The sequence below is a fragment of the Lepidothrix coronata genome, unplaced genomic scaffold (genome assembly GCF_001604755.1).
Source record: "Lepidothrix coronata isolate B3197 unplaced genomic scaffold, Lepidothrix_coronata-1.0 Scaffold3, whole genome shotgun sequence".
In the NCBI taxonomy this organism is placed as follows: domain Eukaryota; kingdom Metazoa; phylum Chordata; class Aves; order Passeriformes; family Pipridae; genus Lepidothrix; species Lepidothrix coronata.
The window spans coordinates 5,810,529-5,821,890 of record NW_016690183.1 but is presented as its reverse complement, the minus strand read 5'-3'; the positions used below and the strand labels follow the sequence as shown (position 1 = coordinate 5,821,890).

The 11,362-nt window shown below is 36.0% G+C and overlaps 1 protein-coding gene across 4 annotated transcripts in view; it reads right to left on the bottom strand.

Moving 5' to 3' along the window:
• The window catches only part of SUGCT (succinyl-CoA:glutarate-CoA transferase), a 321,965-nt gene that overhangs the window by 254,734 nt on the left and 55,869 nt on the right, over positions 1-11,362 (bottom strand). For 3 of the 4 annotated variants that reach the window (XM_017823290.1, XM_017823306.1, XM_017823314.1), the window contains one exon: positions 408-503. The exons of the other annotated variant lie outside the window; for it this stretch is intronic. In XM_017823290.1, coding sequence (XP_017678779.1) covers positions 408-503 — 96 coding nt within the window. The remainder of the gene's footprint in view (positions 1-407; positions 504-11,362) is intronic. 4 annotated transcript variants of the gene reach the window in all.

Below are 11,362 nucleotides of genomic sequence, written 5' to 3'. Positions count from 1 at the left end.
ATTATCTTGGTCATTCAGACTGCTCTTTAAAACTCACAAGATAAAACCTTGTAGTCTCACAAAATTCAGAGGGAAAAGATTTCAGTTTATAACTGGTACGGAAGTCAGGCAGACCTTAAAAAAAAGGTTTCTGTGTCAGGTGAAAACCAATCAAGCCATCACACTAGCTTTAAAGTCATCCAGTTTCAGCAAACACCTTTGATCTATTTCAGTGTTCTGTTACTAATCTACTGCAGATGAAGAAACATAGAAAATGCAGAAATGACAATGAACAACAGAACCTTGTCGTACCTAGACACAGATACATTACAGACTACAGCAAGTTATGGGAAAAGTCAATTCTTAATCTCATAATACACAAAATAATGAATTCCAAGAGAAAAAAAAACCTAATGCTTTCTGCTTACCTGATATGGAACAATACTCCCATGAGCAGTACCCCAGCGTTTTGCTTCAATTTTGCAATTAAGGTAATTAGCTGCTACATGAGTGAGACATGCAACCTGGAAATGGAAAAAAAGTATAGTATTCAGGAAAGCTGAAACTTCATTGAAAACTTCTCTGAGATTACTGTCTATTTCTATATGCTTTAGATACATAAGTTAAAATATTTATGTCACAAAAGTATCCTTTAAATATTATATATTATGTAAACTTTTTAATATTGAAAAATTCAGGCTACAACTATATCATGGAAGTGCTTGTTTCAGTACAACTCAATAAACTCAAAAATTAGTACATTCCCTGTAACACTAGTAATGCTAGACACATATAGTATTAAACTACCCTACGAGATAAGACAGTATCACCCTAAATATTTGGCAGAATGGTCAACTGCAGCAACATAAAAATCAGTGTCTTGTCCATAGTCTAGTGCAAAGCACGATGGATTTGTGGGACAGAACTCACCATTTCCTGAACCTCAATCTCATGCTTAAATCACAAAGGCTTTTTCTCAGTTACAAGATTATCTTTTTGTTTTCTCCTATGCTTCTCATTTTACATGTCCAAGCTATGGAAAATACTTCTGAATTCTTCAGCTCCCCACATGTTCTGCAATATAATTAAGTGGTAGCCCTTAATAAGTCATCTGTCATTAGAAGATAAGGAGAGGTTTATCAACTTATTAGTCAGACAGCAAAACTAGAAAAATATTAACTTTAGGGAAAATATGGCATGCTAATTTAGTAACCAGAATTTGAGGGGTTTAATATATATCTTGTAAGCGTGATTATATTTTAGGAAAAAGAAGTGAACATTTATGGAATGCAGTAATGCATGAAAATCAGTGGTTCTGTTATAATCAATGCCAGATTCTTTATTCTTAATTCTTTGAGAGAATACAGTGCGCAACTATATCTGAAGCCAAGTAACACAATAAAGCATTAGTTACCATGCATCATTATCACTAATTCACCAGACACAATATACTTATTTTATTCTGTTAACTAGTAGCTTTATACCAGTAAATGCAAGTACTTGTCTAAACAGTAGGCCATGTGACCATTTTTTTCCCAAAATATTATTTTCTCCATATTTTTCCTCTAGATGGAAGAAATTTGCTATGATGATTGAAGTATTTACACTATTTTGTGCCTACTAGTCAGTCTAATCTAAAACAAATCATGTAGTAATTAATTCAGAGTCCACTATTCATATTCCAATAAGTGAATTATATCAGAATTTCTAGAAAAAAAGAATGCCATTTCATTTTCTTCTTCTTTCTCCATATATTCTAACAAGGCAATTTGAATGTGTCACTCTCACATTTAAAGCAAACATTTAACTGTAAATCATAGATGCAGTGATTCTGTACATCAGAAAACCTAGGAATATATAGAGCAAAAAAGAGCTTCACTGCTGACAAAAGTTATATATATATAGACATACTAACTACAAATAAAATTCCTTATTACTGAGTAGTGTTGGAAAACACTTTGTAGCTGAATTTCACTGCAGCTTCTTATAGCCCATTGTCACTTTATTCAGCTAAAATGTTGAACAATATCTAGTCTCTCCTTTGGTCCCCAAGAAAATCTCTGCAGTTAAGGAAATGGATCTGGGCGTACGTAGAAAGAACTTTTTCCTCTGGTTTGCAATACAGATTTCCTCAGCAATATAGAATGAAACACACTGTGATTATGAAGACAGCAATTTTGGGACTAACAGTTGCTTAGCCTATATCAAGGTCTCAGTTCAACTTGCTACTTAGTATGAAGAATAATTCCATTGCTGTCAATGTACTGATCACTTGCTTGAATGCATATGCCTATGTAGCGTATGACACTGGTTTACTTATTATTGTTTTTTCAATAAATCAATAAGTCTTTTGACTCCCTTTGACTTCCTTCTCTGAGTTGGGTATCTTGTTCATAGTCAAATTAGCCAGCCAAAAATAATTATTATTAGTAGTCATAGTATTATCACCAAACAAATAAATTTATGTAGACCGCATCAAAGTAAATATTTCAGTGTTTTGTGTTTCACGTAGGAATACACTTAGTTGAGTGAACTCTAAGGCTTTTTGGCCCATTTATAATAACTTTCTGACAAGTTCAGCAAACTTAAAACACGATTCTGTTTCTACTGTCCCATTAAACTGTTATAGACATTCCTAGGACTACCATGCTTTTTCCTTCTCTCTCTTCCTGGCTCACTTCATTCTCTTTGGTCTCTCCGAAGATTTAGTCCCACTAAAAAGGCACTATCCAGAAAAACCTTTCAGCATAAACAATTTATGTCCTTTATAAAGAACACAAAGAATTTATCTACCTATACCTTACAGTTGTTAAGCAAACTGCTGACCTATAAGTACAAAAAAAACATCCCAACCGAACATTTCTACTGACATAATATCCTTAGAAAAAAAAAGGTTTTTAACAATGTAAGTCTACTTCTTCAAATTCCCCTGTAATTCAAGACTCAGGACCTCACTGCTACAGATAGTTCTTGCAGCAGAAATATCTATAAAACAATCAATCTCTCAAATTGCAGTTTAGGTACATCTGTATGACATATTCAGCTAAGTATTTTTAAATCTATATTTAAAATTGCTTTCCTGAAACTCTATAGACCCATTTCTTTTCTCCTTTAATTAAGAATTAATCCTTAAAAGTAACCTTTGAACTTGTAACATTAAAGTAGATGTAATACAACGATACAGACATCTCTGTATTCATTTGCTTGCAGGGACAGACCTATGCACTGTAAATATGTATTATCAAATATCTACAGATAAGTGTTTCTTTATTTCACATCAATAAAGGGAACACATATTTCAACATTCCTTTCTAATATTACTGTTGATGTCCAAATCACATATTTGTGTTACAGACTTACTTAAACCAGAACAAAAAGAGAGCTGCATTAAGGTCTGAAAAGTTATGCTCAGCTTATGATGGAATCAGACAGATGGGAAACAAGATATTAAAAGCCACAAGGTCAGTAGACAAAGAAAAGAGACAGAATTTCAAAAGATTTTTTTCAAGATAGCACATCAAACATAATTTATTACAATGAGTTTGCTGAGTCAATCAATCATTTGCATGCAATTTCAACAAGTGTATATGAATAACAAAAGAAGGCAGGTAACTGGAAAGAAGAGAAAATAACTTTTTAATTATATTCTTTACTTTCTTCTCCCTCCAATTTTTTGTCTCCATCCTGCCACTTATCTTAACAAGGCTTTGACTCTAAGCCAAGTTAATTCACTTTTTTCTCATTCTTGTTTATTTTTTCTTAAAGTAAGCATATAGACTGACTCTTAGGAACTTTGAGACAGGCATTTTACAACCAAAATAAGGTAACTTATTTTATGCTATTCTACAGAATAGTAACACGAATATTAATTTGTAACTTCGTAGAAAAAAGTCATTCTAGAAAATTCCATTGCATTCTGTTGTGCAAAGGCCAATAATCTTCCATTTACACCTTTTCCATACTTCTAGTGATATGGAAAAAAAATCTTTACATGAGAAAAATGTGAACACAAGACCACAATTCACATCTGGCACACACTAAAAAGGTCTCTTAAAATGACTGATCCCATACTAGTATTTACCTAATGACTGATTTTAAATATCTTCCCCTTTCCATGTTGCAATAAATAGTTTGACACTAATAAATCAAAATTCAAGTTTCATTAATTTTTCTTTTGCAGTTATCCCTGGTTGCCCTTATTGAAGCTACCTCCATGGATACATGCACAGGATGATTCCCAGCTCTTGCTTCTTGAGTCATTTTTTCATTAAAAAAACCCAAAAAACAAAAACCCCAAACAAACAAAACCCAAACCAAACAAAAAAAAAAAAAAAAAAAACACAAACATTAAAACCTAAAACCTCTATCTCTACCAAGAAAACCTCACTCCATTTAGAAGAAACCTCCACTCTTCCAGTTAATTGTGCGATTTCTAAGCATTTGACCCATCAGTCTCAGGATGTGGCACTGCACCACAATGAATGGTGCTGTTCTACCAGTTTTTAGGCAGGGAATTGTGTTTCAAACTCCTGCAAGAATGAACTGGGTAGCAGGAACCACAGTCTTGTGCAGAGGTAAGACAGCTGCCACAATTCAAGGCAGCCCATCACAGAGGGGTCCAGCAGGAAACCACAGCATTCTCAAGAGCTGTCAACACATATCACCCTATGTTTGGGCACATAAGGGCCTCCCATCTAGCCTGGAGCTGAGAGATCTACAGGATCTAAAAGTCAGTTCAAGAGTGACATAAACCAATAGGCAAAGCATACATTCCCACATGCGAATGTACAGCAAAGCCACTGCCCAGCATCAAGCAAGATTTTACTGCCTCATCAGTGGTGTCCCTATATCTGGGCAAGGCAGTAGGTCTGGACTTTTGAATTCACAACTGTTGTCCCATAATTCCACAATCCCTCTCCACACAGGTTTTTTTCTCCCCTTTAAGAGCCAGTAGTACATAGCTGCTTTCAATCAGTGATTTGTAAATTCCATGAATGACTGCAAAAGGTAACTAAAAAATGCAAAACTACTATCAAGTAGGTCAAGGCTTACTATTAAAGAGTCTTTTAGAAAATGTCTGTGGTCATGTTATGAACAGTGTGCTCTGAGTAAAAAGTGTTTTCTTCCCAGTGATGCTGATTTCTTTTAATGCAAACCTCCAGGAAATTATCATGAATTCACCCTTCACAAAAGAAAACTCCTGGCACTGAAGCATTAGTAAATGGCATAATCCCAGTCACAAGTACAATCTTGTAAAGATAAAATCAAATCTTTAATGACAAATACCTACAATTTTAAAACAGGTCTCATATTGTGTCCTGTTTTGGTGCCTTCCAACCAGACACTTAGGCAGGTATCCAACTCTGTCAGTAATCACATGCAGCATGTGGGACTTGATGATTCAAGTTAGCCACCTGACCAAACAATACACAGCGAATCACATAGCCACACAAATAATGTGCTAGGCAGTGCTTAATGAACCAAAAACAATAAAATAGAAAAAAAATCAATGAGAAAAACAAAGGTAATGCATTTGAAAACCCTATATCAAACATGGATTATCAGAGGGGAAGATAGATAAAAAGAGCAAAACAGACTTTAAATTACATAGTTATGTAGATACTTTTTTAGCGTGAAAATGATGGCTGATAACACCTTTTGCCTTCTAAAAAAACCAGTTTAGACTACATAAACATAGAAACCGAGGCATCTTCAAAAACACAATGCATTTGTATCACAGAGAACTGCTATGTTCAGTGAAATGCAACAACAAAAAAGAACTGATCTACAAATTATTTTTAATGAGCTATTTAGAGCTTATAAAATACCAGAATGAATGCTTCTGTGCTTCCCACAGCATGGAGATCATCTCCTGACTGGGATTCAATTAGTATTAACAATAGCGAAGATTGATGCAACCAACAGATCTAGGACTTGAAATTTCAAAAATATATACAATTCAGCACAGAGTTTCAAGAGAAAGTAAGTGGTAAGTGTTAAATTTATCCTATCTCTCCTCAGTCGCCAGTTAAAACAAACAAAGAAAGAAACAAAACCAATAAACTTACACACATTCAGATGAATCTTAGGTGAAGGATAAGAAACAAAATCCTGACCATAGAATCTACTAGACAGCACTGGCATTAAAGAGAAAAAGGAAACAAAAAACCATTTCTTTTAAATTAACTCCAGTTGAAGAAAAACATTTTAAAAGGAAGAATAAATTTCATTTTCTTGATTAAAATAAAATATTAATCTGTTTTTTCTGAAAGTGTAAAGAAAGATAATACTTTAATCACTGAAAAAATCCTATGTCAGCTTCATAATAAAACAGGAACATCTCTAAGGAATTCATCACTTAAAAAAAAATCTATTAAAGATAATCTTCAGGTTAAAAATACCAAGAACTCCAAAGTTAGTGCAAAATCCAAAAATTAAGGCACTGAGTTTCTCAGGAGGAGAAAAAAAAAAAAAAGAAAAAAGCCTATCAATGTATTTTCCCATAACATGATCCTGGAAACAGATGAATCATCTTAAAAGTCACTTTGAAAACAAATCCCTTTCTGGCAATTCTATGACATGGAAAATTCAGCCAAAACAGTTAAAACTTTGGCAGAGTTCTAATAACTGAAATCAGATGCCGGTAATAGACATATCAGACAACCTTGACCATAAACTTCTACAGTTATTTCCTTAAGTTTTTAAGTCTCTGAAAAAAAAATATATATCCACTGAAATACTATGCTCAGCTTTACAAAGTCTACGCAAAATGCAACTTACAAAAAGTTTATTCTGCTACATTTTATACAGTTTTTTAAAACCATAACACATTTTCTTATATTATTTCTTAATTATAACCTTTACCAATGAGAACCTATGCATATAATACATATTACAACTTAACAGGGTTTTAATTCTATGCAATGATATCTGGTTGTATTTCATTGACTGTTTAGAAAATAGCACAGATCAGCTTATCAGAGTGGCTTCTATTCATGCAAAGAACTGCAAGCAGACTTACAAAGCATAGACCAATTTGAGTTGTGGGAGGTGCACCCAGGTAGAGAAACTCCTTCGCTTAGTAACAGATCTCCGAGAGGAGGTGAGTAAACTGAGGAGTATGAGGAACTGAGAGAGAGAGAGAGAGAGAGAGAGAGAGAGAGAGAGAGAGAGAGAGAGAAACAGGCCCCACAGCAGACAGGACTTATGACACAGAGATTTCCCTGTCCTCTCTCCATATCACTGAAGCATGTCCAGATAAGAGCAATGGAGCTGATGAAGGGTCTTATAAGCTTATGAAGTCTTATAAGGAGTAATCAAGGGAGCTGTTTGGTTTTTTTTCAGCCTGGAGAAAAGCAGGCTTGGGGGGGACCTTATTCTCTACAACTACCTGAGAAGAGGCTATAACCAGGTGGGGGTCAGTCTCTTCTCCCAGGCAACAAGTGATAGCACAAGAGGAAATGGCCTCTAAACCAAGGAGGTTTAGATTAGATAACATGAAAAATTTCTTCACTGAAAGGGCTCTTGGGCATTGAAATAGGCTGCCCAGGGAAGTCACCATATCTGGAAGTATTTAAAAGATGTGGCACTTAGGGGCATGGTTTAGCAGTGGACTTGGCAGTGCTGGGTTAACAGCTGGACTTGATGATCTTAAATATCTTTTCCAACCTAAATGATTCTTTTCTCTTCTAAAAAATGTAGCCATATTTGACAGCTGATAATGGAAACAGGAAAGCATAAAAATGCAATGCAGACAGATTTTGCCCACATAAAGCTTAATTACCTGTGAAGACAAGCATCAGAATAAATATAGCAATTTTTCTTCTTGTTTGCAAAGGGTAGTATCCAGAGGCTCCAAATTGGATGCTACATACATTTTGTGAAGGATTATTTTCTTTAATCAGAAGTGGAAAGCTGTCAACCTCCAAAAGAAGCTGTATTGAGATACTTTTCACTTTTGATCTTATCACTAGGAACAGGGCCATTTACAATGAAAATGTGCATACACCTAACTATTTACAACACTTCTTTTTTGTCTCCACATTTATCAGCGTGAACACTTTCACAGAAAAAAGAATCTTAAGTAGTTTATCTACTCCTGACAATGTAATTTTGATCTCAGAACAGATATAAACATAAAATATAATAGTAATTTCAACAGCTTGTGCTGCAGCAGTATAAAGAGGTAGATTTCTAGATTTTTAATTTGATACGTAAGGAGGCACGTACAGAAACAAGCTATGTCTATTTGGTTATGTGAGAAATGTTCAAATATTCCACCCTTACTATCACAGCCAAATCTCCCGTTCATTACAGTAATTTTCTCAGCAGAACAATGGCATTATTTCTAACACTGAAAGATCTCCGGTCACTGCCCATTAAGTACTTTGGTGCTAATGCACTACAGGGATGACGGAAGAAACAAATCCATGCAATGGAACAAAATGTTTTAAATAGTATGCTTTGCAACGTGCAAGAATGTATTTCTGTGCCTCTGCAGCGTTAATGAATCCCCATAATGACTTTTTGAGCATTTTAATGCTGTTTGCAATGCAGATGTGGTTCATCTACTGAGCTGTTAAACAGAATGCAAGTCAGAGAAATGTGGTCCAAAGTTCTATTTGACTTGAGTATTACCAATGAGTCTGGAGTGGAAGACATGACACTTCTGCATGATAATGCTTTTTGAACAGTGGCAACAAATTTGTAAGTGATACCCTGAAGAAGGAAGTTACTCTTTAATTAATCAAAAAAAATATTGTAGTACCACAAAAAAACAAAATGTTTTATTACAGAGTAAGCTCGAATGAAAATAACTTCACATATGTTTATCAGAGAAATACAGTACTACAAATATTCATTCCAAGCAAGGCAAAGCATTTTTACAAATAACTGAACTTTGACTAGACACGCACAAGTCTATAGGCCCTGATGGGATCCATCCTGGAGAAATAAGGGAACTGGTGAAAGAACTTGCCAAACCACTTTCAATCATGTACCAGCAGTCCTGGTTAATGGGAGAAGTTCCAGCTGACTGGAAATTAGTAAATGTAACATCCATCTACAAGAAGGGTCAGAGGGGTGATCTGGGGAACTACAGGCCTGTCAGCCTGACCTTGGTTCCAGGCAAGGTCATGGAAGAGCTCATCCTAAGAGCCAATACACGGCACATGCAGGACAACCAGGCGATCAAGCCCAGCCAATGCGGATTTACAAAAGGCAAGTCCCATTTGACCAACCTGATCTCCTTCTACGACAAAGTGACCTCCTTAGTAGATGAGGGAAAGGCTGTGGATGTAGTTTTTCTAAATTTCACTACAGCATTTGACACTGTCTCCCACAGCATCTTCCTAGCAAAACTGGCTGCTCGTGGCTTGGATGGGTGGACTCTTCAATGGGTAAAAAACTGGCTGGATTGGCTGGGCCTGGAGAGTGGTGGTGAATGGAGCTAAATACAGTTGGTGGCCAGTTATTAGCAGTCTTCCCCAGGGCTCAGTACTGGGGCCAATCTTGTTTAATATCTTTATTGATGATCTGGACATGGGAGTTGAGTGCAATATCAGTAAATTTGCAGACAAAACTAAGTTGGATGGGAGTGTTGATCTGTTCGGGTGTAGGAAAGTTCTACAGAGAGACCTGGACAGACTCAACAGTGGGCTAAGGACTGAGGTTCAATAAGGCAAAGTGTTGGGCCCTGCACTTGGGTTGCAGCAATCCCATGCAATGATACAGGCTTGGGGAAGAGAGGCTTGAGAGCTGCTCATCAGAAAGGGACTTGAGGGTGCTGGTTAACAGCCGGCTCAATGTGAACTAGTAGTGTGACCAGGTATTCCAATGGCATCCTGACCTGTATGAAGATAGTGTGGACAGCAGGACTAGGGAAGTTATCATCCCCCTGTACTTGGCACTGGTGAGGCTGCAGATCGAGTACTGAGTTCAGTTCTGGGCCCCTCACTCTGAAAAGGACATTGAGGTGCTGGAGCATGTCCAGCAAAGGGCAACAAGGCTCATGAAAGGACTAGAGAACAAAGTTTCTGAAGTAATCAAACCAAGCAGTATGAAACCTTAGCTAGCATTCCATTAGCATAACCCAAAATGCCATACTTGTTAAGGTTTACTAGATTTCCAGAGGTTCAACAGCACATAACAACCAGTTATCTTCCTAACTTAAAATTTTCCATTACGTAAAATTGAAATCTCTTCCATCAAGGTAAAACGTTTTACTTGCTATTTATCTTAACAAATAACACATAATGTGTTAAAAGGTTCTATCCAAATTTGACCAACTTATAGAATGACTTCTAAAAAGTTCTATGAGTTTAGAGGGATAGGTGAGCTCTTAGGGTACACTTGCTTAAATCATTCCCCTTTCTTTTCAACTACCCAGGTTATCCTCCTCCTAATACTCAGAACAATTCCTGATCTGCTGGTAATAAACATCTTGATTCCATTTCCAAGACTACACCCTTATTTAAAGGTCATCTAAATAATAAACTCATTAAAAGAAATGTCCTTCTTTGTCTTCAAACTCTCTCCCCTATCCACTCCAGACAGCCACTTTTATTTTCTTTTAGTAATAAAGGGGCGTATTTTTTCCATCTCATCCCTAGTCCTTCTCTAATTGATGACAGAGGCAGATCAACATAGAAGATGAAGCTGCAACTCATTCAATCTCATACCAGAACAATGGTAGTGAACACAAAAAGACAGAGAATTTACTGTCAGGTAGCAGCTAAAGAAGAAATACCCTTGCACTTTGAATATGAACTCTGTTTACAGAGTAAAGAAAACAACTAAATAAAGCCAAGATCAAGTTGGAGTATATTCTACCAATGACTGTGTAACTAATCATTAGAAATTGTAACACACATACCACAGAGGCCAATATTAAATTGAGTTACTGTCATGTTAGTATGGTCTTCTGGTCTATTCAATCAAATACTGGCTGCTTAAAACCCAGAGGGATAAGTTCTGTTCTTAGTTACACTGATGTCCTCAGTGGAAATTATTAAGAATTGTGGCCAAGAAAAGAGTTTACAGCACAGAAGATGTTTAAAGAAATGTTCGTATTAATTCAGATTTTATTCCAGTACCAGAGCTATACAGTGAAAAAGATGACATCTCCATATAGCACATACTCAATTTTTTATTATGATGGAGATTAAGAATACAATGTTTTGCAAAGATGACATTTTATAACCTAGTAAAAACCCACTTACTCAAACCATACCCAAAACAAGACAACTCTGTTACAGTCCTCCTAGTTGTCCTCCAAAGTCATCAGAAGCAATGACCTCTTAAAAAGATTTTCTTTCTGTATTCAGTCAACTCACGATTGTCAGCAAGCAGAGAACAAGATCCAATCAAGAACCTGAGCAGTATT